The sequence below is a fragment of the Mastigoproctus giganteus genome, chromosome 4 (genome assembly GCF_048544385.1).
Source record: "Mastigoproctus giganteus isolate SK-2022 chromosome 4, ASM4854438v1, whole genome shotgun sequence".
NCBI classification, from domain to species: Eukaryota; Metazoa; Arthropoda; class Arachnida; order Uropygi; family Thelyphonidae; genus Mastigoproctus; species Mastigoproctus giganteus.
This window is the reverse complement of record NC_143578.1, coordinates 178,117,425-178,144,240: the sequence shown is the minus strand read 5'-3', so window position 1 is coordinate 178,144,240 and position 26,816 is coordinate 178,117,425. Positions and strand designations below refer to the sequence as shown.

Here is a 26,816-nt window from a genome sequence, read left to right as displayed (position 1 = left end):
TTTTTTGGTAGGTGCTCTTACAGAATACACCAAAGACTCATGATGATTATATTGGCTTGCAGAAAGCATTAGATGCTATGTTGGTAAGAATGGTTTCGTAAAAGTTAAATATAACTACATAAATCTCAGCTATTGTGAATTTTCTTGTTTATATAGTTACATCTCAGTTCTCAGAATTGTGGATATGCCTATGAGCTACAAGGTAATTCAAAATTTTGTGTAACCTAAAAGGAAAGTGGTAAAAAAACCACACATTCATAGTTAAATAATATTTTTGTTCAAAAATTGTATATTAACATCAAAGCTGAATTTAAAGAAAAATACCCTGATTCACCAGTACCAAATAAATCAATTTCATGATTAGTAACCTGATTTCATGAAAGAGGTGTAGTGTCCATGACAAAAAAAGAAAAAAAAAAGGAAAAAAAAGTTAAGTTAAAAAAAAATTTGAAGATGTTAATCAATGTTTATTGCTGCCACCCAAAATAATTACTGTGAAAACTTGCATCATTTTGTCTTATTCAAATACACAAAGGGGCTCTTAAAAATTTAGGCCTCCATACCTATATATTCATATAATGCATGCACTTAAAATTTACAAAGAAAAAAAAATTGCATTATTGTCACTGATTTTATTCCTTTATTTATTTGAATGGAACTGGCATTTTGAACCATGTTTTGTTCACTGATGAAGCCTGGTTCTTCCATTTGAATGGTTACGTGCATTAATAGTCAAAACAGCAGGATTCCATGAAAAGCTTCCTGTTTTTTATGAAATTCTGTTGCATATTTTATGTCAGTGAGTGATTGGGCCTTGCTGCTTCTTTGTGAACACAGTTGATAGGAATGTATTCCAGGGTTTAATTTTCCAAAGGGCATGCTTATTTCTTGAAGTAATTTTGCTCTTGAAAGACATAACTCCATTTTATAAAATCAAAACCAGCAAGAAATAATTTGAAATTGTTCACTTTTTTTTTTTTTATGCCCTCCTTATTTTCAGTATTTTATAAGCTGATGTAACCACATTTGATGGAAGCATTTCTGTTGGGAGTGGATCAGATGTGATGCTGGTGTGTTTTGATGGACAGAAAAGATACCGTTAATTTTAAATTCTTGTTTTTTAATACTTGGTGATTATATGCAAGAATAGGCTTAAGAAAAACATTTTCTTAAGCCTGTGATCACTCTATTCAGATTTTGTTTAAATTGAAGAAAAATAAATAAATAAATTTGTTAAATCGGGGACTTCATTTGGTGGCCAAACTTTCTCTTGTGAATTTCTAAGACCAAAGCTTGTTTCCTTACAGCAGTCGAAAGTCTGCTGGCTCCAAACAAGATTCACAGTAAGTTGCTAATTATTTTTTGACTTTAACTTAAAATATAATTGTATTTGGGAACCAGTTCATCATCCAGTAGTCAAAACAGCAAGTGCTATTCAGAGAATAAGTTTTTGAACCAAACTGAAATGAAGAAATTGGTGAGGCAAAAAAATAATAATAATAATTAAAAGTTAGATGCACTTCTCAATGTCATTGAAGAGACAGGAAAAGATATTCTTACTATCAGTTGTTCTTTCATGATAATGAAAGAAGAAAATTGATGTACAGTGATTCTTAGTTGGTCCCCTCAGCCTGAGAAGTGCAAAGGAGTTTGAAATATAAAAATTATCCCAAGTCTCTTGCTTGGAATTTTAACACTTCTTCAGAGATGAGTGTGAGAATTTTTAGCCAGGTGGGTCTGTGGGAACAGAGTACAAATCTTCTGTTTTCGGCAAAGTTTGATTTCATATTTCTGAAGAGGACAAAATCTGTAATAGTATCTTTCTTGAAGCAGTTATAATCTTTTGGATTGTCTGAAAGATAATCCAAACAGAAATCAACAGGTAGAAAATTCTTAGTAAAGCAAATATTTGAAGGTGTACTGCACTTAGTAAACAATCTTGTGGCTGTATTTTAATATGAAATGTGTATTTTGTCAGTGAATTTAATTTCTAATATAGTGTGGACTTTAAAAATTCTACTTTTTATGAGAAATCTGGTTTTCTTTGCAAAAACTCACACCCTTTTACAGCTGGCCAATCTCTAGCTTGTTGAAAGTTGGCAGTTATGAACAGGGTCATTGAAAAAGGTGTCCGTGATTTCCCTTTTAATTAACTTCAGAAATATTTGATTGAATTCATTGTCAAGGTATCAAATAAGCTTTATTTGATACCTCGACAATGACCTTGGCTGCGCTGTAATTGTGCGCAAAATGACTCCTATGTGTGCTGCCTCAGCCAGTGTCAGTAAGATGGCCGTGCAATAGAAAGTGCAGTGTGTGTTGTGGTACGCTGAATTTAAATGTCATAACAGTGCAACCTCACAACATACACTACACTTTCTGTTGCATGGCCATCTTACTGACTGACTGACGCAGTGCACGTGGAGTCTTTCTGCACACACTCACGGCACACCAAGGTCATTGTTGAGATGTCAAATAAAACTTAGTGAGTTACCACACTGTTTGCCACTACAATCACAGCATCGATCAAATATTTCTGAAGACAATTAAAAGGGAAATCACAGACACCTTTTACAATGACCCTGTATATAATCACAGGTATTTCTTTTAGTATGTTTGTGTTATATGATGTGACGTAGACTTGTCTTATTGCATTCACATTACTTTCAGTAATGTAAGCATTGGTATCATGATGAATACCATTTTCACTTCAGGTTCCTGACTTGCTGATTTTTGTCATGACCATTGCTTCTTTTGTGAAGAGGAACAAGCAGCTATATACAATTTCTCCCCCCCCCCCCACTTAAAGGCTTTATATAGATCTCACTTCTTAACTATTATTCCATTCAATGCATATACAATACATACGGTAGAACCCTGATAGGTTTTCCAAGGGACCAGAGGTTTTAGAACTTCTTACGAGGGAAAACTTCTTTGAAGGGAAAATGATCTAAGGGTACGAAATATTAACTAAGCAAATAAAAATGGAAAAATACATATGCATGTGAATGATCATGTGAATCATAGGAAAACTATGCAGGATAAAAATTTGTCATTTAATTCAAAACAATTTTTGCATTAAATGACGAAAAGCCTTGCATCTCAGAATGTTGGTACATCAGGCTCATCTTCTTGTTCAGACTCACTATCAGTCATGTTTTGATCTTCATTGCAAATATCTTTAATACTTTGCAATTCACATGCAATAACATCATTGTCTACATCAACATAATCATAAAAATTTACTGTAAATCCCAAACTACTTTGTGGGAAATCCCATTCGTCAAAAGGAATCTCTTCCTGTTCATCACTTTCAATACTGTCAACATTTTCTTCTATATTATTATAGAACCCAGCCTTTTTAAAGGAATTAATTATAATAGTAGGGATCAGTGTATCCCATGATGCTTCTAAATAATGCATTGCATATAACAAAGAAATTTTGAACTTTTCAGTTTTTCCACTCAGTTTTACAAGGGTAAGCAATTTATGTACAAGAGACTTACGAAAATGCATCTTTAAAATGTTGGTCAATCCCTGATCAATTGGTTGCATAACTGACATGGAATCTCCAAGGAAGAACTCCACACGGACATTGTTTAAGTGCTCATTGTTTTTTGGATGAGCAGAGCAGTTATCGACAAATAAAATAATTTTTCTATTCTCTCCTGCCATCTTTGCATCTAGAGCTCTTAAATGCTCATCAAAAAGAGCACAAATTGTCCATGCTGTTTATTGTTCCTGTATTTACATGGAAGTGTTTTCGCATTCTTGAAACAGCATGGTTTCTTGGGTTTTCCTATCACAAGCAATAGTAGTTACTCTGATCCATCCATATTAGCCCCCATTAGTACTGTAATTCTCTCCTTACTCAGTTTACCCTCATGGCAATTCTGTCCTTTGAATGCATAAGTCTTATTAGGAAGTAGATTATGAAAGTCCTAATTTGCCAACATTAAAAATATCAGACTTTCTATATTGTTTGATTAAAACACAGTTTCCTTTTTCTCCACTCATCAACTTGTAACATATTCACACTAGAAGATTCTCTGTAGATTACTTTGTAAACTAAACCATATTTTTTTCTTAAATCTATCAATCCACCCATTTGGAAGGAATGAAATCCACTCCAAGCCTATCAGCAATTTTGATGCCCTTCTCTCTCAACAAATTGACATTAACTGGAATATTTGCAGCAGATATCTGCTTGAACAAAACCACTAATTCCTTCTCCACATCTCATATTTTCCAGTTCGTCTCCTTTTAACTTTACATGAAACATTGAGGGTATTTGAATTCAACACTTCTTTTCTTGACATAATTCCATTTACTGTAGAAACTTCCATATTAAGTTTTTTTTTCCACCTTGACCCGTGTGCAAGAGGGATTTGATTCCACTGTTTTTATGACAGCAAGTTTTTCTTTTAATGTCAAAGCCTTTCTTTTTATTCCTTTGGAGTTCATCCTTCCACATTAGAAAATTATAATTAATAATTAATATTTGTAGCAGTTAAAATAAAACTGCCAAGGAGGGATGAATAATTAGAGCCAGTATGGTTGATAGACAAAAATACAATCATTCTTTAAAGAATTACCAAAAATACTAATGTTCATCTACAGAAATAAATAAAGTACAGTATTATAAGTTCAGCTTTCAACTTACCTTAAAAGTTCACAATTACAAATAAGACACAGCAACTAATCCACTAAGAAATTCAGAACCGCAAGAACTTAACGGCAACCGCTTCACTGTGCTTCACGTGGTCAACGCATGAATAAATAAATATAGAAATAAAGCATTTCTATATTTAAAACTGTAATAAATGGGAAAGCGTCATTATAATAATACACTGTGTATTCTTTATCATGAACTTTTTATGTGGGAAAACTTTTTACCCGGGAAACTTCTTAAGTGGGAAAATAATACATTACAATATATAGAGTTGAAATTGGAACTTAAGAAACCAAACCTAGTACAGGAGAAAAAACTTTACATGGTGAATTTCTTATCCGGGTTCTACTGTAGGTATTACAACATGTCTTTTGTAAATTTTAGATTTAACTGATTTGCTTACAGAAGAGTATTAAATTTAACAAAAATACGTGTGAAGAGTTATTAAATCATTCTGGAGTGATTCAATAACTCTGCACAGTGATTAAATAACTGGGGTTTATGAAAACCTCAAAGGTATTAGAACCTATAGTACTTAGTACCGTGTGTGGGTTGAAGGTTGAGAAGACAAAAAACAAAAAAAAAAAAAAAAAAAAAGAAAAAAAGAAATATACATTAGGCTTGAATTTTGTAGATTGTAATTTTCAGGAAATACATGTAAAGGGAGGTTGTTCGAGAGGTGTGGACAACCTATGACCACAGGATGATTACCTTTAAGATGGGACACTCCATTTTGTGCACCCCAATTCAAAGATAGCTCGTGCATAGATATGCTATTAATAAAGCAGACTGGGCAATATTCCATGAAGCGCTGGTAGCCCACGCAAGCTGACTTCAACTGGAAGACCCAAGTCAGATAAGACCTGATCAGCAGAAATGTGAAATCAAAAACCTGATTACAGCCACATGTAACGCAGCAATTAGGAAGAAGAACCCTATCTGTCCCCTATCTAACCCCACTGTCCCTTCGTGGTGCTCAGAGTTGTAGATGCTTAGATGCGAGTTTAATCACAAAAGGAAGACATTCCAGCAGGCCTGAAGGACCTGGCCTGAGGCGGAGGTTGAGGTGTTCCAGCAACAATGTAGATGAGTGCAAAATGAATACAGTGCTCTCATTTGAAAGAGAAAGAAGAAATCTTGGGCGGACCTCATTTTCATGATAGGCAGAGTGGATCCCTTGGGGGGGTTCTACAAAGTGACTACCAACAAACTCCGCAGGGGTGAAGTAATCCCAACAACTAAATTACCAGACTGCACAATGACACAACTGGCAAAGTACAATAAATAATATCCTCGACTCTATATTCAAGCAGATGGCCACCCAAGTTCAGCTCTGCCATGAAAATGAAGCCAACTCAACTCAAGTGACTGAACCTCCCTTCGCTCTGGAAGAACTGATTCTTGAAAATGCCAAGATTAGGAACTGCAAGTTGCATGGACTGGACTTAATAGAGCCTGAAATAATAAAGAAAGTGGTAGAATACATCCCAGATCACATACTAAAACTGTTTAACTGCTGTCTACACACTGGCCACTTCCCATCTGCCTGGAAAGAAGCCAATGTATACTTCATTCTGAAAAACCCGAATAAACCACAGGACCAGCCAAACCCATACAGGCCCGTAGCACTTCTCTCAGTCTTTAGTGAACTTTTTGAGCACCTACTCCTTAACAGAATAGTCGCCCACTCTAACAATGCAGGGAGATAGGTGGCACTGACCAACTAGTGAAAGGCAACATGAATATAATGCTTCGTGAAGTTTTGCGATTTTTAGTAGTTCAGACTATTCAAATTGGATATATTTTATGTTCCTCAAGCTCTCCAAGTGATGGTGAATCCACAGACACTTATTTTATGCTGAACTTCTAAGGCATTCAATTGATATGGAAGTTTTCAAATCCCTGTATCACTACGTTCGATCTAGTGGTCTGCACTATCGCAATGCCATATAGATTTGGCCAATGGTTTAAATTAATTTTTGTGATTGAACTATGTTGCTTGTAATTATTCCTACTAGTCTAAACATTGCCTAGAACATCAGTCCATTATTCTGATTCAAAAATATATATTTTTATGATGATTGCATTTTCCATTCCTGATTTATGGCTGATTGACAATTTGAGTAATTTAATTATGTCACATGGAGGCAGCCATTGCTTCCTCCTCGGGTGTTGACAACAAAGGCCTTGTTGTTGTTGTTAGGTCACACGACCATAAGGCCATGTTTTGATTGGCTGTAGCCGCAATACTGAAGAGAGCCAGCTTATTCCTGGCACGACTTGAGTACTCATATAATGATTATAATATTTCACATTAAAATATTCTATTGACTTTTGTAATGCCGGTGCTCCTTGTTTCTTTCCCAGGGCTGCGATAGTGCCCCAACAACTTGTGACGGAAAGTATTGCGTCCATAGAGAAATACCAAAGAATTTGCATCCCCCCCACATGCCTCTGACTACAGACTTAGCATGGCTAAGGACCAACTTTTTTCCCTGGACAGTCTACGTTGTTCTTGCTGCTGCCATCGTTCTTAGCCCCCCCCCCCATGTGACTGGTGGGAATAGCCCAAAATTTTACAAAGGGATTGCATTGGAACTGCCGCACCCACGGACTTGTGGTTTATGTCAAACAGCGACATTTCCAACCTCTACAAGATCAGCAGAAATTAAATCTGATGATCCGAACCCTTCCCGTTAATCCATAAATCATGGACCCAACAGAAGAACGACAAGAAGAGACAGAAATCTTACTAACTGAGACCAGAGTCATACGGACTGCTGACCAGACTGAAGATATGGACAACCTTAAACTAACTCCCATGACAAAGAAAAAGAATAATAAACTGGTGATCCCAAAAAGTGATAGGAAAACCAGGAATAACTCCTCAGAGCAGAACAGGAAGAAGTAACAAACACTCAGGCTGACGTTGCGGTTCCCAAACAGCAGGACTCCACCCTGCCACCATTAATGGCAAAGTTCAACAGCAGGATCACGACAGGACTGAGAAGTGAGATAATCACTATATAGAATAAAATGGAAATTATTCTGGTCAATTTGCAACGTGAACATGAGAAAGCCACAGCTGAATTGGAGGCCTACTTGGACGAGTGTGGCAAACAAATGCAATAGCCCCCTCATGTGCAGATGCACTGAGGAACCCACAAAACAAGGATGCTAATGCAAAGGTGCCCCAGCAGAGGAAGCAACCCTTACTTAGAGCCCCCAACCTCGTGGTCCTCAGACCAGCGGTAGACACTAATGGTGTATAAAAAAGTTAGGAACTCAAGACAACCATTATGACTCAACTAAAGGATGACCTGGAAACAACAAGAATAAAGAGTATAAGAAAAACAAGGAATGTAGGAGTCCTAATAGAAACCGAAACCAGGCAAGACATAGATAACATTATGACAAACACCAAAATTGCTATGATGGGACTCACTGCTGAACCTCCAAAAAGGTGGGGGCCCCTCCATCCTAGTCTTTGACGTGGATAAAGACATCACAGCTAAACAACTGGAAGATGAGATCATCACAAGGAACCTGCAAATGCCTAATTCGGGAGAAGAACAGGGAGACTTGTGCAGCCAAAATATTACACAAGTCAAGGACAGGCTCGAATCACAACTGGATTGTAGAGCTAGCCCCGGTCGCCTGGCAAGTGTTGAAGAGCCAGACAAGACTGTACATTGCCTGGGGCAGTCATAGATTTTGGGAGCCCGTGGCCATACTTAAGTGCTATAAATGCTGCAGGTTCGGTCATACCTCCCATAAATGCACCCAGGCCACACCAACCTGTGGACACTGCTCTGCTAAAGGGCTTGAGTATAAAAACTGCCTCAACAAAGAGCAACAACCCATTTGCATGAACTGCAAGTCCCTGAAACTGGAGCATTCACATTCTATTAGAGATCCAAAATGCCCCACCTTCATAAAAACAAAAAACTTTTAACAGGCTAGAACCGACTATGGCTATATGAGCTAATAGGTATAACACAACGAGATTACTAATATTCCAACAGAATGTGCAGTGCCCGAACAACTCAGAAGAAAGGCTGATGAAGAAAATGCCGATATCTTAATCATACAGGAGCCATACGCCCACACAAGACAGATGAAGGGATACCCCGGGATGTAAAAAATAGTGCAAACTGAGGAGGAAAGCCCGTGGGCTGCAGTACTAGTACGAAACCCCAACCTGACTGTCACAAAAATAACCCAACTATGCACGGCCTGGGCTGCTTGTGTGCACATCATTTCACCACTAGGCCCCCTTTTACATTATCTCCTTGTACTGCAGGCCAGGAGAGGAGATCACCCCTGCAATCAGTTACCTACAGACACTGCTGCTGAATACACTTCCCAACCAGAAGATCATCATCGGGGCTGACGTCAACTGTTGATCCCCGGCCTGGCACAGTCAAACACCAGATAGGAGAGGGACACATAATGGACGGCGACTGGAGGAGTTCTTGTTAAATTCTCCTATGGTAGTATTAAATCAACCATGCCACTTACCGACCTTCTGTAACACTATGTGAGAGGCCACAAAAGATGTCTCCTTGGCAACCACCAATGTGGCCGGACATGTTGTGGACTGGGCAGTCCAAGACTCCTGGACGATGTCAGACCACAGAGTGCTTACCTACCAAATCAACCGGACAGTTAAAAGAACTCCAGTAGTCAAACACATGAACTATTTTGCAGTTAACAAGGTTGACTTGGAACTCTTTGGAAGGCTGCTGCACCAGGTGGTGGGGGCATTGGGTGGAGGCTGATCAACGACAACAAAAATTACCACAAATGCTAGCAAAATGGCAATGAAGAGGAAGATTCCAACCCTGAGTGCAGTCCCTTGGTGGACCGAAGAAATTGAAACATTAAGAAAGCAGGTCATAAAGGCAAGAAAACAGTTTCAAAGGGCGAGACGTATCTGGCCGGAGCCGGAAGTAAGACTGTTATGGGAAAGATACAATATTGTTAGAAAGAGCTACACAGACCTGATATGCAAAAGCAAGCAGAAGGCCTGGGAGCACCTGGTCAACACAGCTGAAAACGCCAATCCCTGGGGAGTAGTGTACAAAATTGTTACTAGCAAACTCCTCAGAGGAGAAATCATAAATGCAACTCGAACCCCGCAGGGCATCCTAGCCACCACCTGGGAACAGTCTATCAATAACATACTCAACCAGATCTATCATGAACCAGCTGTCCCAACTTTAACGGAACAGGTACAGATATGTAGAGAAAATTAAGCATACAAAACACAGCAAATAGAACAGCCCTTCTCTGTTGACCCCACCTCTGTCTTACCCCCCCGAGTCTTCAGTCTCCCCCACTCTCTCTCTCTCTCTCTCTCTCTCTCTCTCTCTCTCTCTCTCTCTCTCTCTCTAACTTTGCAACCATGTCTAACGAAACAAAAATTTTCCAAACCCACACTCAAAAACTTAAATCAACTATGCAAAAACCCTATTACCATTTGGCCTACCCCCTTTCAGTTTAAAATATAGTAACTTTTTTTTTTTTTTTTTAGGTCCTAGCCAACTGAAATCTCAGGAAATCAAGTGGCAGGGTCTGCCAGAGTAAATATAACTATACTGAGTGTACCTAGTCTGCCTCCACCAAGTGTGGGCAATGGTGGGTCTTATTAGGGGCCCAATGGCTAAAAGGCCAGATGAACAATGGTACAAAACATTACACATGTACAAGATCCACACACTTTTAATCTCTGGCCTTTGCAGTGTACTGTATCACACGACAGTGTATACTACATGGAGATGGGGGAAACCCCTGGTGCCGTTTGACCCAAAAAACTTTATACTTTACACACTTTATAACAATGCAGGCCTAACCAAATCAATATGGATTTAAAGAGGGCTTCTCTATTGTGGATGCGCTGGAAAGCACCATTTCTGCTGCAAGATACTCCACCAAAAAACATTTCCTGATGATCTCATTCGATTCTGCCGGGAGATTTGACCCACTTTGGTGGCCAAGCATGCTCGGCAGACTCTGTACAACCAACCTTTGTGAGAGATAGTCCTTGGACTATCTCTCACTATCCCTCAAGGATTATCCCACGTGAAGAAGCATAACAGTTAAAGCATCATATAGCTCAGTTTCCAGAGAAGTCCACGGAGGATGCCCCTAGGGCTCAGTCCTATGGAATATAGTACAAGATGGCTTTCTAATCATGAATCTACAAGATGTTGCTTCCCAGGCATATGCAGATGATCTGGTCCTTACCCTGGCAGTTGACTCCAGACAACAGTTAGAAAACATAGCAAACAGGGCTCTTGTCACCATGCAGGAATGGGCTGATCATAACCACCTACAGATCTCATCTGCAAAAGCACTCTAATGCTGAAAGGGACGCTCCATTCCACAAGACCACCACAAATAAAGGAACAGAACAGGACTATCCGAGTGTCCTCAGAACTTAAATTTCTTTGCATTATATTGGATAGAAATTTCTCCTTCACTCCACACTTGACCTACCTTACAAAGAAAATTCGCAACTACGATGCACTAGTAAATAAAATTTCACAATGAGATTGGGGCCTGAAAAAGCATGCCCTCTCTCTCTTTACAATGGAGCTGTCTTTGTGCCCATTAGCTGCTATGGATCCGGGGTCTGGTTTCACAAAGCTATTATGACTGTAATCAGGCAGAAACTAGAAACAATGCAACGTTCCATCCTTCTTACCATTACAAGAGCCTGTTGCACCATCAGCACCCATGCTCTGCAGGTGCTGGCTGGTGCACTTCCAGTGGACTTGGAGGTTGTCAGACGTGGGCTGCTGTTCAGTCTTTCCAAGGGAAGATCCACCACTTGTCTTGGATTCACAACTAATCCTGCCAACAATACCAAGGCAGAGAAAAAGCAGCTGACACGGCAATTAATACAGACTTGGCAGTCCAAATGGACTATTTCTACTAAAGGAAATATAACTAAAAAAATTCATCCCTGAAATTTCCAGAACTTACCCAGAGTCATCTTTGTGGTTCTCCCTTGGCCTGTATGTCTCATTCCTACTTACTGGCCACAGATCGATTAAAGGAAAATTGGAGGCCCTGAAAACTGGTACCATCTTACGTATGATTGTGAAATCTACGAGGAAATAAGATGTACTCTACTGAACAATACACTATCTTCCAAAAAACCTTGACCACCAAGTACTGGAAAACAAAGAAGATTATATTGCCTTCACCCGCTTTGTCCAGAACCTGTTCAAGAAGGGGAAAACCCTGTCTAGGCCATAAGCTTTTAACAATCAGATGATCAGTGGATCTAAAAATGTAAACATCACTTGGACTTGACTCTACCTGCCAAACGGCGACCTATGCAGCGCTTCCTTGCACTGTCACTCCCCCCCCCCCCCTCCCACACACACTTTTGCTTGATGGAGACATCTCCATCTTACCTGAGGATGCCATCGCTGTCGCCCTCAAGGCTCATCCTATCTCCCCCAACTATATTCTCACTTTCCTTCTCTCTCTCTCTCTCTCTCTCTCTCTCTCTCTCTCTGTCAGGAAGCTCAGGCGACCCTGGCAGAGACTAGCCAGAGATTTTGTGACTACCTGGGTACCTCCCAGAGGTTAGTGGTGAACAACTTGGAGTCCCATTAGCGGCCCCATGGCAAAAAGCCATATGACAACACAGCCCAACACTACACTTCATAAAACACCACACTACTCACACTTCTGGCTTTCACAGAGTACTGTTTTATCGCACAGAGTACGCTACAGCTGTGGGAAATCACCGGAGGTGCCCTCAGCCCAAATGCTATGCCACTATCGTCCACTAGATATGAATGGCATGTGTTGATGATGCTGTAGAGATTGCTGCTAAACTGAATAAATGTTTTGCATCTATGTTCACACATGAAAAGGTTTTTAGAAACAGGTTTAGCAGGAGTCTGTCTAGTATTGATTGCAAATTAACCGATTTTATAATAACAGAAAATATGGAAGGGAAACTGTAGCAAGTGAAAGTGAACAAAGAACCTGGGGATGATTGAATCTATTCAGTTAAGAGAAGCAGCAAAATAGGTACTTAAATCTTTAGCTATAATAATGACAGCATCTTTGGATTCATGAGAAGTAACCACAGATTAGAGCTGTGTAAGTATATCTCTAATTCGGAAGGGTAGTTCAAAAGATAGTGGGTAACTAAAGATGTGTAAGTTTTGATCTCTATGCCAGGGGAAAATAATGGAGTTGATAGTTCAAAAAAGTAACATAATAATGTAGCATAACTAGCCAACAAAAAATTTTTTTTCATACCTCCACAATGAAAATATTAGCATTAGCATTAGTAGAGGCATACGATGCAAGAAAGCAAGCATCAGCCAAAAAAAACCCCTCCCATTTTATCTCTCCATTCGTTCCAAATGCCTGTCCAGCTCAGCCTTAAATTTATTTAGGCTGTTAGCTTCCACAACAAAAGATGGAAGCCTGTTCCACCAATCAACTACCCGCTGGCTAAACGCAAATTACTGCACATCTATGCTACAGCTATCTTTCCTCAATTTGAAACTGTGCCCCCTCAGATTCTTAGTCTGAGCAAGATGAAGAATTCCATCAGCATTCAGCTTGCTCAACCCATTCAAGGCCTTATACACCTCAATCAGATCACCTCGCAGGTGCCTACTCTCCAGGTGCTGCAAATTGCAGCACCTGGAAATGCCTTTCTTGCTAAGAGCACCTCTTTGTTCTCCTCACCAATCTTGTTGCCCTTCTTTGTACTCGTTCTAGCAACTCTACATCCTTCCTAAAATGAGGCCCCCCCAGACCTGTACACAGTACTCTAAGTGTAGCCTGACCATTGCCTTGTATAATGGGATTATCACCTCCCTGTCCCTTTCGAAAATCACTGTAATAGTTTCACATTACATCACAGTTATTAAATATAGAGGGAGTTACATTTTACCGAAATATGCCAATTTCATGTAATTTGGCCAGAATCACATAACATGTGATTCTGGAGGAAATAAATGTACTGATTCTGAAAATCACCATAAAAAAGTCTATCATGTCTACATCAAAAGATGGAGCAACGTTTAATGTTAAAATAAAGGGATATATATGTATAATTGAAGTTACTCTCGAGGGGCTGTTTATGTTTGGAGGATAGATTTACAACCCTGAGAACATGTCACGATCAGTTAATACTTGGAAAACCTTGGCACTGCCTACATACAAAAATCTTCACCAAAAATGCTAGGTGTACTCTCCAAGTTGTAAATTGTTGCATTGGAATTTCTACCTAAGAACCATAGGTAGTCTGATTATGTTTATCACAAGAAAACCGAGGCCAGAATCAATTGCTAAAATTAAGAAAATTAGCTTATATCTTTAAAATGAATCAGTATGTCATACACTACTGGTCAAATTATGTGAAATTGGCATATTTCGGTAAAACGTAACTCCTTCTATATTTAATAACTGTGATGTCATGTGAAACTATTATGGTGATTTTCGAAATTTATGCATAAAAATTGGTTAAAAAAGCATTTAAATTCTTGGAGGTAAAAATTGTGTTGGCTAGTGTTATCCTTATAGGAGTGGAGCCGTAAGGCAAACCACAGCACAGATTTGTTTATTGTAGTTCATTTGTGACCAATCTGATGATCTACTCTGAGGTTATCACAAAGAAACTGGAAGCAAAGAATAATTTTTAAATTTTATATATAGGTTTCAAAATTACAATTGTTGTATAATGAGAAATGTGGCATTGGGGGACAATTCACAACTATGAATGAATGAATGAATGAATGGCTTAGTAGTAGGACACAAAGAGTGGTTATAAATGGCCACTGTTCTTCATGATTAATATATCGATGGAGCACTACAGATGCCACTGTGGGCTCCTTACTGTTTTTAATATTTATTAATGATATTGATACATTTCAAGGAGGTACTGAAGTATTACAAGTTGTGTCTAGGTTTGCTGATGATACAAAGGTGGGCACAATGGTTAATAACAATAATTAATGTATGCCTCTTCAAGATTAGCATTAGTAGAGGTACATGATACAAGAAAGCAAGCTTATGCAGCATCAGCCAAAAAAAAAAAAACACACTCCCATTTCACCCCTCTGTTCGTTCCAAATACCTGTCCAGCTCAGCCTTAAATTTATTTAGGCTATCAACTTCCACAACAAAGGATGGAAGTCTGCTCCACCAACCAACTACTCACTGGCTAAAGGCAAACTTCCACATATCTGTCATACAACTGTCTTTCTTCAATTTGAATTTATGCACTCTCAGGTGATTATTCTGAGCAAGAGGAAGAATCCCATCAGAATTGAGCACGCTCAAACCATTCAAGGCTTTATACACCGCGCAGGTGCCTAGTCTCCAAACACTGCAAAACTTTAGCCTTTCTTTATAGGAGCAACCCTTCTCGTTCCAACAGCTCTACATCCTTCTTAAAATGATTCCTCCAGACCTGTATACAGTACTCAAGGTGTGGCCTGACTATCGGCTTATACAAGGGGATAATCACCTCCTCATCCTTGCTAGAAAAATTCCTGTATATCAGTGGTTTCCAACCTTTTCCCGTACGGAGGCCGATTCAAAGTTAGATTTGTTTCGCGGGTCACACAGAATGATTCGAGAAAAAATAGTCTCTTACATTTTCTATATCTTGTTACTCATAAAAGGAAGTTTTTTTTTTCAAGCTATATATAAAAAATGCAAATTCCCAGCACTTTTATGTGCAACAAATCTATGTCAATGATTTATTTTTTAGATTTTATTAAAATTATAAAAATATACTTATTTTTGTTTGTTTTTTTGAAATACTTTACTTTTGTTTCTCTTTGAAATACTGTACTTCAGTTTTTTTTTTTTTTTTTTTTTAAAAAAAAAACTACTTTTGCTTTTAAATGGTCATTTTAGAAAATTTACAACCTGAAAAGAATCACTGATTTTCATATTAAGGTGAATAAATAAATATAATGATAAACCTAAAATTGAAATATTCGAAAATTTTATTAAGTACAATACACAATAACATTTACTGGACAAAACTTGATGTTTAATGAGATGATTGAGGCTGGATATTTTTAAATAATTATTCAAAATTTGGTTTTGATCTCCAGGTAATTCTCCAGTGGGGCAAAGACAACTTAGTTGATTTCAGTCCTTCTAAAACTCAGTCCTGTCTTATATCTTGTATGAAGTATTCTTCTGCTCCTATGCTTATCTTTGGCGATACTTCGATTTCTCGCCAAGTTGATATATCTCTTTTGGGGATATTTTTAAATAATTATTCAAAATTTGGTTGCAAATTTGTGATGCCAATCTCAATACATAATGAAGATTATGTCCTGATGGTATTTCTCAATGGAGCTCCAGGTCCTTATTATATTTCTCCACTTGTTCTCAAAACCTGCGCTCCTGTTCTATGCCACCTTTATTCACTTTCTTATTCCAAAGGTGTTTTTCCTTCTGCTTGGAAATTTGCTCATATCCAGCCAGTTCCTAAAAAGGGTGACAAATCCCTCCCATTCAATTACTTCTACTCTTTCTAAAGTAATGAAGAAATCACTTAACCGTCATCTCTTAAACTATCTAGAAACCTTCCGTCTGATTGATTGCCAGTATGGATTCCATCAGTGTCGATCCACAGGTGATATTCTGGCCTATGTTACCAATTTATGGATAAATTGAATGGAAAAGTTCGGTGAATGTTGCTCTTGGCACAAGCACATCTCAAAGGCTTCCGATCATGTTTGGCATAAAGATCTTCTAAACAAGCTTCCATCGTATGGTTTGCCAACTGTTCTTTGTAATTGGTCATTCAGTTTTCTCTCTGACTGCTCATGGACGGTAGATGGCTCTCTGTCTTCTAACTTCTCCACTAATGCTGGTATCCCCCAAAGTTCAGTTTTCCCCCTCTATTCTTTTCCTCTTGTATATTAATGACCTCCTTTCATTGATCGGAAATCCTATCCATAGTTTTGCTGATGATAGCACATTGCATTCCACTTTCCAGTTTGAGAAACCTTACCCTGCTCATCAGCTTCAACTTCTCGAATATCCGCAATCAATTCCTTAAATGCCGATCTCCAGATAATTCTCCAGTGGGGCAAAGACAACTTAGTTGATTTTAGTCCTTCTAAAACTCAGTCCTGTCTTATATCTCGCAAAAAGTATTCTTCTTCTCCTATGCTTATCTTTGGTGACACTTTGATTTCTTGCCAAGTTGATATATCTCTTTTGGGGATTACCCTGACTTCTAATTCCTTTTGGCACATGCACATTACAAATATTGCTTCCTCTGCATCTAAAAAACTTGGTTTTCTCTTTCGCTCTCGGCGTAACTTTTCCAAACGGCTGTTCACTCTGTAAAAATCGCAAATCCGCCCTACCATGGAATATTGTTCCCACATCTGCGGTGGTGTCCCCAAAACCTCTCTCAGACTTCTAGATTCCATTCAGAAGAGGGCAGTTAGGTTAATTAATGACTCCTTTCTAACAGAGTCTCTCCACTTTCTGTCTTATAGACGTACGGTATGCCTTTTCTGCAGATACTTCCATGGGCACTGTTCTTCTGAATTGGCTTCTATAATTCCCGCGCTCTCTCTCTCTCTCTCTCTCTCTCTCTTTTAAAACAGTCCGAACACGTGCCACCAGCCAACATCCATTTACTGTTCAACTTCAAACTCACAGAACCAACTTTTCATCTTCCTCGTTTATTCATTCAACTGCCATTTTCTGGAACAACCTTCCTTCATATGCATTTCCTGAAAATTGCAGTCTACAGAAGTTCAATTCTAATGTCAAATATCTTATTTCGTCTTCTCAACCTCCAACCCATGCATGGTACTATAGGTTGTAATACCTCTCGTGTTTGGGGCTTTCATAAAAAAAAAAAAAAAAAAAAATGCTCATCTGTTATTCTGTTTCTTTATAAATATTTATTTGATTTTATGAGTGAAAAAAAAAATCTGCTTGCAAACATACGTTTATCCGAACAAAGTAGCCATTTTCATCGCATTTTCTTTTATTAGGGGAAAATCTTCAGATGGGAAAGCCTTGTAGAATTCAAATAGTTTTGTTTTTGCAGTCTATATACTTATTTTCGAATGATATTTTGGCTTGAAGATCAATAATTTTAAGTTGCAGTCTGGGATTGTAGTTTTCAGCCATAGAAGTAAATGGGTTCTCAAACAAAAGCTTGTTTTTTAATGGGATTTTATATCAGAAAATAAACTTTCAAACTTGTCTAAAAGTAATTGTAATAACGAAAGGCATCGATTCTTTAGAAATATTTCTCCTTTAGCTCAGTACAATATTCAAAGTGAACTAAATTGTCTTGCTCAATTGGGATTTAAATAATAACAACTTATTCTGAAATGATTTGATGTCATCAAAGAAATCAGACCAATTTTCCTTTCCCTTGTAGTTTTAAATTAAGAGCATTTAAATGGCTAGAAATGTATGTATGAATTGCAAGATCAAACTGCCACTCATATTTGATAGTTGTTTTATTGGTTTCCCTTTTTCTGTGTTGAAACAGTCATTGATGTTTCAGCAGCCACATTAAGGCCATGTGATCTTTCCCAGTGGTGGTGGCGGGCAACGTGAGGTACCATTAGGGGGCCCTGCACCAAGAAACCAGAGAAACAACAGAACTCAACATAATACTATACACATACACAAGAGTACAGTTGGTGCAGTTAAAATTTACAGTTAAAATAACCACATTCATAATGTGTTGGAGATCCAACAGTTTCCCATAAAGAGCTTCTTGATGCACAGTGCAGTGAATTCCAATTGGAGTTTCAGCTCCGATATCTATCGTTTTCTTGGTTATTTTACCCATAAGCCCAATGTTTTTACCAATCATATTTTTTGCACTGCCAGTTGTGATTCCTACCAGGTTTTTAATATTTAATCCTAACTTTTCGATAGATTTGCAAAAATTTTCAAAAAGATTTTGAAATTGCAGGGGGCGGCACTGCTCCTCTCTCCCCTCCTCTTTGTCTACTACTTTTACCTGTACAATATGACACTTTGGATGAAGGTTGCTAGGTACAACAAAAACTGTAAAAAAAATGCAAAAGGGGAAAAAAAAAAAAAAAGTTATATTCCCAGTCATGCAGGGATCTATATTCTGCCTAGCACTTTTTGATTTGTACTGCTGATGGATTTTATTATTAATGAAGACTATTTTTTAAAATTGATAATTAATCAGTCAATTTACTGTTCCTGAAAGGTACTGTGAGGTACAGCTGTGTGGACAGCATGCAAACTTTGTTATTGGAGCCTGTCAGACCATGCCTATATTTGCATGACTATACATGCCTCCACTTTGCACAGACAAGTGGCATTACTTGTCCAAATATGTTGTCTGTGCATTTGTATCTCATATCTTACAAAGACTCCAAAAGTGATTTTTTATTTATTTTAAAATTCTGCCTTCCTGCTGCTCAATAATGTTTGAGATATTTTTAAGCTGTTTTTCAATTTTATTGTGTATTTTATAAATGTTAATGATTAATAATAATTTTTTTAGTTAATTATTAATTTCTGTTTGATAAAACTTCATTGTTTTTACAGGACCTTGCGCAGTATATCAATGAAGTAAAGCGAGATAATGAGACATTGCAAATAATTCGTGATATCCAATCAAGTATTACAGATCTCGATATGGTTAGTAATGTGTTTATAAATTTGAGTTTAATCACTTAAATTTTAAACTAGCAAATTACAAACTAAACAGAAAAATGGAGTTTAACTATGAATGAACTGAATGGTTCATGCATTTGCAATGTATTTTAGAAGAAAATAGTGGACAGTATAATGCCATTTCAGAAGAATAGTGCCTATGGAAATATGAGTGTGATATATCATGTGCATTCTTCATTTTAAAATGAGTGATTGCATTTCGAGCCCGTGACCACCAAATACCAAGGATGCGGAAAGGTCAGGGAATGACCACCACATATCCCCGGAGCAATATGGCTTTAGTTGCTAATGCCCCTAAAATAACAACTATAAAGAAAGAGTGATTGCCTAGCAAATTTGCATCAATTAGGGAAAAGTGAAAACGTACAAGATCTCAAAATCAGCTTTCAGAGAAGATGCTATGCTATGTATTGTTCAATTACTTTTCATGGTTTGCAAAGTTTAAAGAGGGCAATGTGTCTATTAAGGATGAATCTTGCTCTGGCCACCCTTTAAAATCAATTTCTAATGTCAACAGTTCAATTGCTTGTGGTTGGATCAGGAGTGATCAATGCTTAACTATCCACAAAGTTGCAGTGAAATTGGTATTTCTTGTGAGACATGTCAATAGATTTTATTGATTTGGAATGCAACACATTTCAGCCAGGTTTGTCTCTCACATCCTCACTAATGATCACAGAGAGTTCTCACGAGGCAAGACCAGCGATGGGCTGCTGCTACTGATCCCCCACTGTATTTTTTCGATTATTACTAGTGACAAATTGTGATTGTATCACTACGACCCAGAATGTTGCATTCTCTCAATGGAAGACATGGCCTTCTTCAAGGCCCAGAAAAGCAAGATAATTGCTAACAAATATATATATATATATATATATATATATATATATATATATATATAATCCCAATATACTAGTGTTAAATTGTAAGATTTATATATATAAAAAAATTATTAAGTGTTACTATTATATAAAAATAAAAAAATGTTACATATAGAACTAACCGATTAATGCCATCAAAAGATAGAACATTACATCGGACGTTAGGTATGTCCAAATTATATAAGTTAACGTAATGCAAGTACCTCATCGTTTGAAAATTGATGTAACCATACTCCAACCGTACCTCCAGCTTACATGAAAAATATGCAAAGTTACATAAAAATATATCAAATATTAGATAAATAACATAATAAGCCCAACCTGGGAACCCATTTTGTAGGAGACGTTGTCGAGGGCTAAACCCCTACAAAATAAAAACCCAAGTTAGACTGAGCCATCGGTTTCTGTTATCATCTGCCTGTATACCAATTCCAATATCCATAATAATGGATAATACAATTAATTTAGCATTAGGTTATAGTAAATACTATAAATCAGTATAAAACTGGCCGTCCAAAATGTGGGTTATGTCTAATCATAATTTGTACGAATACAGACTGGATGATATTTAGCCCGACCGATCGCTACAAAATTATAAGCACAACTGAGAAATATTAATAATTGTTGAAAAATATGCAGAAAAATTATGTTGAACAATATGCAGAAAATATTTGCAGAAATAGGCTAATAAAGCTAACTAAAGGCGAACGGAAGTCAGAGTAGTTAAAGCAATAGTATCTCACTCCCCCTCGAATTACTCTAATAGTTCGTGAGATATGAAAAATTAAGGCAAGAGGATAGATAAAAGTAAAACAGAAAAGGAAAAGCATTTTATCAATATTACATCGGATTTTAACCGGGAGTGTAAAATCCCGACCCTAATAGTAGGGATCCTGGTTGATAGTAAGAGCTGGTAATAATATATAAATAGCATGCCAAAAAGCAACAGAAAAAAGCAAAAAGAAGAAACGGAATGGCTAGTTCCTAAGATAATTTACTATAATTTACTATAAAACCAAACATCAAACATTATATAGTGGCAAACATTGTGTGAGGATTAAAACAAAGGAAAGGAAAAAATGCCATTAAACAACAATGGCGGGAATACCTTATATTCCTTACCGTAGCCCAGGGCGGGAAAAACTAAACGCCAGCAGCAAACGCACAGGACGTTTATAACTGCCGCGTATTCTACGCCACCTAAGCTATGTCCAATAATAGCCAAGTATAGGATGAACCAGAAGTATGAAAGCGCCCTCTATCGTAAAGAAAACAAAACCAATATTTCTCAGATGTCGAAGAGAAATCTTAGTAAAAATGAATTAATTCCTACTGTAGAAACACATATAGGTACCACTTTTCTAAGGCGTAAGCTATATATAGCGTGTTTATACAGCAGTACCTAGTATATACATGAATATACAAAGGCTAATTAGTAAATAACTCGCTCCAAAGATCCTGATGAATACAACAGACAATAGTTGTTTTTAAAAAACAGTGAAATTATACCAGAGAATTTATACCAGATGATAATTCTTTTAAACAGCGAATATATCAATATATATTATTATGCCTGATAACTTCCATAGTATCCAATTTGTTTATATCTTCGTGGTATTGATTTAGTGCTATAGACAAAGCAGTACTCATATGTTTCATAATGAAATTTTGTGGGAAACCATTATCTAATAAATTATGTTTAAGATCCATCAGTGCATCTATAACATCATTTTTTTTGGCATGCTATTTATATATTATTACCAGCTCTTACTATCAACCAGGATCCCTACTATTAGGGTCGGGATTTTACACTCCCGGTTAAAATCCGATGTAATATTGATAAAATGCTTTTCCTTTTCTGTTTTACTTTTATCTATCCTCTTGCCTTAATTTTTCATATCTCACGAACTATTAGAGTAATTCGAGGGGGAGTGAGATACTATTGCTTTAACTACTCTGACTTCCGTTCGCCTTTAGTTAGCTTTATTAGCCTATTTCTGCAAATATTTTCTGCATATTGTTCAACATAATTTTTCTGCATATTTTTCAACAATTATTAATATTTCTCAGTTGTGCTTATAATTTTGTAGCGATCGGTCGGGCTAAATATCATCCAGTCTGTATTCGTACAAATTATGATTAGACATAACCCACATTTTGGACGGCCAGTTTTATACTGATTTATAGTATTTACTATAACCTAATGCTAAATTAATTGTATTATCCATTATTATGGATATTGGAATTGGTATACAGGCAGATGATAACAGAAACCGATGGCTCAGTCTAACTTGGGTTTTTATTTTGTAGGGGTTTAGCCCTCGACAACGTCTCCTACAAAATGGGTTCCCAGGTTGGGCTTATTATGTTATTTATCTAATATTTGATATATTTTTATGTAACTTTGCATATTTTTCATGTAAGCTGGAGGTACGGTTGGAGTATGGTTACATCAATTTTCAAACGATGAGGTACTTGCATTACGTTAACTTATATAATTTGGATATATATATATATATATCATGCTTATTGTATTTTTTGACTTAGTGCACAAAGAGTACTACAAAACAGTTTGATGGCAATTGTGGAGCATTGTTTGGAGAAAACTTATCACATTGTATAATGTAGTTGTTAGGGGATCATATCATTAGTATTGCATTTAGGTCTGGAAGCCCCATTTTAAGAAAGATGTGGATCTCTTATAATAGATGCAGAGAAGAGCAGCCCGTTTAGTCAAGAACACAGAGGAGTATTCTTACCTCAGTGGACTTTGGTTCTGCAAATTGCACTGCTTGGATAGGCATTCAAAGAGAGACCACTGAAGTATTAAAGACTTTAAATGAATTGAATAAACTTGATGATGATATTCTTACTCTCTTACAGACAACACTCATGTGTGGACATCATAAACTTAAATCAAAAAAGATAGATGTGCAAAAATTTGCTTTCAGTTAGAGGGTAATTGGTTGTTGGAATAAATCCCCATCTTGTTTGGAAAGTGAATAGTTTGAATAAATTTAAAAAAGAATTAGAGGGGATGAGGCAGGTGAGTTGGGTAGTGTTTTTTTTTTGCTGATGCTCTATGAACTATGAAACCTAGCAGCATTCACCACCACTACACTGCTACTTCTAATAATAATAGTAATAATAATAAAATGGGCAGAAAAGTGAGGGGGGGGGGGACCCAGAATCAAATGTTTCTGAATCGCACTCAGTTTTTCTGGAAGAAGAGGAAGCTGTAGTTCTCTTATGTACATACAGACCAGAGGTTATTCTGTGTAAAGAAATCCGAGTATGTGTTTTTGTTTTTTTTTTTTTCAGAGAGAGAGAGAGGGAGGGAGGATTAAAATTATGATGTCATCTTTCTGTTGCAGAGTCAGTTGGCACTTACTCTCTGATAATGAGACTTAGCACTTTCAATATGGCTTGTACAGAATGTGTAATGTAATGTCATCATTAAACCCAATGGAAGGAAAAAGAGTATTCATTTATTATTATTATTACTTATTTATTTTTTTCATTTATTGAGTAAAGCAAAAGAGTAGCTGAAACGGCAGAAATTGAAGTATCTCAATATTGTTTGGAAAGTTTAATAATAGCTATTTATTATTGCCCATGCATAGGGAGCAGCCAAAGTGGAAGGCAGTTGCAAATGGTAGAAGTTAAACCTGAGTTGGGATGAGATAGGATACCACCTTACCTGGAAGACTTAGGTTATGTTATGTTCCAGTGGGTTCCTATGATCACAATTGATGAACTTTGTATTGGTGAACATTAATTTGACTGAAGAGCTTGAGATCATCTAGGGTTGACAGTTAAAAGATTTCTCCATTATGTTAAAAGGAATTGATTTAAGGCAATATGAGCATAAAGAGATGGCCAAGATTAGTCAACAGCTTTAAATTTCTGGATAATGGTGGATTTTCTTGCAATAGATAAAACATTAGTGGAGTAAGGAAGTGTAAAAACACAACACATATCAAGGAGAAACTGAGAAGTTTTTTCTGTCAAAAAAATTCAAAGGGTGTGTGTGTGTGTGTGTGTGTGTGTGTGTGTGTGTGTGTGTGTGTGTGTGTGTGTGTGTGTGTGAAGAAATGAACTATAAAGTTGTCAGTTCGGAATCTAAAGATAAGGTTTATCTTTATCTGTAGTTGCAATAAAATCATCAGGAGGGGGGGGGGGTTACCGGCAATGATTTTAGCAAGGGACTAAAAAGTACAAATACTATGAGGCAATTTTTGTAATTAAGGACTTATCAAAATTAAGTTTGTATTTATTAAAAAAGTATTATTTTCAATATTCACTTATAAAATTTTCACTTGCAGATAAAGGAACCACTAGTGATCAGTGTACGGATGTGGGATTTACTTAATGATCTGTCAGGTGGGTAAAGTGCCTGCCTGGCAACCCAAAGGTCGCGGGTTCGAATCCCGCCTCAGGCTTGGATCAGAGTTAAAATGCAAAAAACTTTGGGAGGTGCATTATGGCCGATGTGCCAACAACTAACAAAAAAAAAAAAAAAAAACCCTTAATGATCTAACTACCATCAAGGGTAAAGGGAAGGGTTTTGTTTTCATAAAGGTGACTACAGTGGTCTCAGACAATTTGTTTTTTTTTTTTTAATTCTATGCAATGGGATCAACTGATGATGTTTAAAACAGTGAATTCTAAATCGGAAGCCTTCAAGGAATTAACCTTGGAAGCTACTAGGAGGAATTAATCTTGGAGTCTTTTCATACAAACTAAGAAATACTGTTCAAGGTTTAGACCTAAATGGATGTCAGATGAACTAATGAGGCTTGTGGCAGAGAAGAAAAATGTGTGGGATGCATATAAATTATCAGGTGACACAGAAGCCAATGGCAGATATAAGCTAGTCTATAATCAAGTCACAAAGGAGGTTAGGCAAGCGATGGTTGATTATGAGAAATCCTTGGCAAAGGATGCAAAGAAAAACAACAAAGACTTCTTTAGTTATGTAAACTCTAGAAGGAAGGGGATGAATCAGATTGGTCCACTTGATGTTGGTGGTTTTGCTGTTGATGATCCTGCTCAGATAGCTGACAAACTGAATGAGTAATTTGCATCTTTATTCACACATGAGGAATTCTTAAAGAAGAGGAGAGAAGTTTACTAAACTCTAACAGAGAGCTAAATGATTTTGTAATAAATTAGAGCAAAGTGGAGGAGAAATTTTTGAAGTTATTAAAAAAGGCACCTGGGGTGGATGGAAAATATCCAGTTATATTGAAGGAGGCAGCGAGGGAAGTTAGCCATAATTACGAGAGCATCCTTAGATTCAGGGGAGATCCCCATGGATTGGAGATGCACAAATATATCTCAAAATCAATCACAAAGGGGGTTCAAAGAGTGACATAAATAATTATAGACCTGTTAGTTTAACTTCTGTTCCTGGAAAAATAATAGTCACTGGTTAAAGAAGTGATGTAAATCAGGATCACCTAGACAAGACTGCAGTAATAGTTTAGACACAGCATGGGTTTGTTAAAGGGAAGTCTTGTCTGACCATTTGATTGGATACTATGATATGGTCACAAAGGAACTGGATGCAAAAAATAATTTTGATATCATATACTTGGATTTCAGGAAAGCTTTTGATACTGTTGCACATGGAAGAATGCTTTACAAAATGGAGCAGTATGGCATTAAGGGCAATGCCATACTGCTCCAATGGATAGAGGAATGGTTGAGTGGCAGACGGCAGAGAGTGGTAATAAATTGGCACTACTCTATGTGGATCAAGTCGCTGAGGGTTCAGTGCTCTGCCCATTGTTCTTTTGTGTATTTATCAATAATATCGATGAAGGTATATCATGTTTAATGTCCAAGTTTGCAGCTGATACAAAGGTTGGCAGGGTTGTTAATGACAGTAAAGACAGTATGCTACTGCAACAGGATCTGGAAAAGTTAGGCAGATGGGCTGAGAAGTGGCAACTAAAGATTAACATTGACAAATGCAAAGCACTGCTTATGATCTGCTCTGGCAGCTCTGACTTGCTGCCAGAGCAGGTCATGGAGTTTTATCAATGATATATATCAATTTTGCCAGCAGAGATGAGAAGGTGATTATCCCCTTGTATAAGGTAGTGGTCAGGCCACACCTTGATTACTGCATACAGGTCTGGAGGCCTCATTTTAGAAAGGATGTAGAGTTACTAGAACGAGTACAGAGAAGGGCAACAAGATTAGTAAGAGGAACAAAGCGGTGCTCTTACCAAGAGAGGCTTAAGTTTTGCAAGTTGCAGCATCTGTAGACTCGGCACCTGTGAAGTGATCTGATTGAGGTGTATAAAGCCTTGAATGGTTTAAGCAGGGTCAACACTGCTGGGATACTTCCACTTGCTCAGATTAAGAACCTGAGGTGGCTTAGATTCAAATTGAGGAAAGTCAGTTGTAGAATAGATGTGCAGAAGTTTGCCTTTAGCAAGTGGTTAGTTGATTGCTGGAACAGACTTCCATCTGTTGTTGTAAGTTGATAGCTTAAATAAATTTAAGGCTGAACTAGACAAACATGTGGAGTTAATAGATGGGTGAAA

The 26,816-nt window shown here is 37.3% G+C and overlaps 1 protein-coding gene across 1 annotated transcript in view; it reads left to right on the top strand.

The window, feature by feature from the left end:
* Window positions 1–26,816, top strand: part of LOC150087223 (proto-oncogene vav-like) — a 433,316-nt gene that overhangs the window by 220,532 nt on the left and 185,968 nt on the right. The window contains exons 10-11 of the mRNA XM_090371895.1: window positions 12–83; window positions 19,250–19,342. Of these exons, the coding sequence (XP_090228021.1) occupies window positions 12–83; window positions 19,250–19,342 (165 nt within the window). The remainder of the gene's footprint in view (window positions 1–11; window positions 84–19,249; window positions 19,343–26,816) is intronic.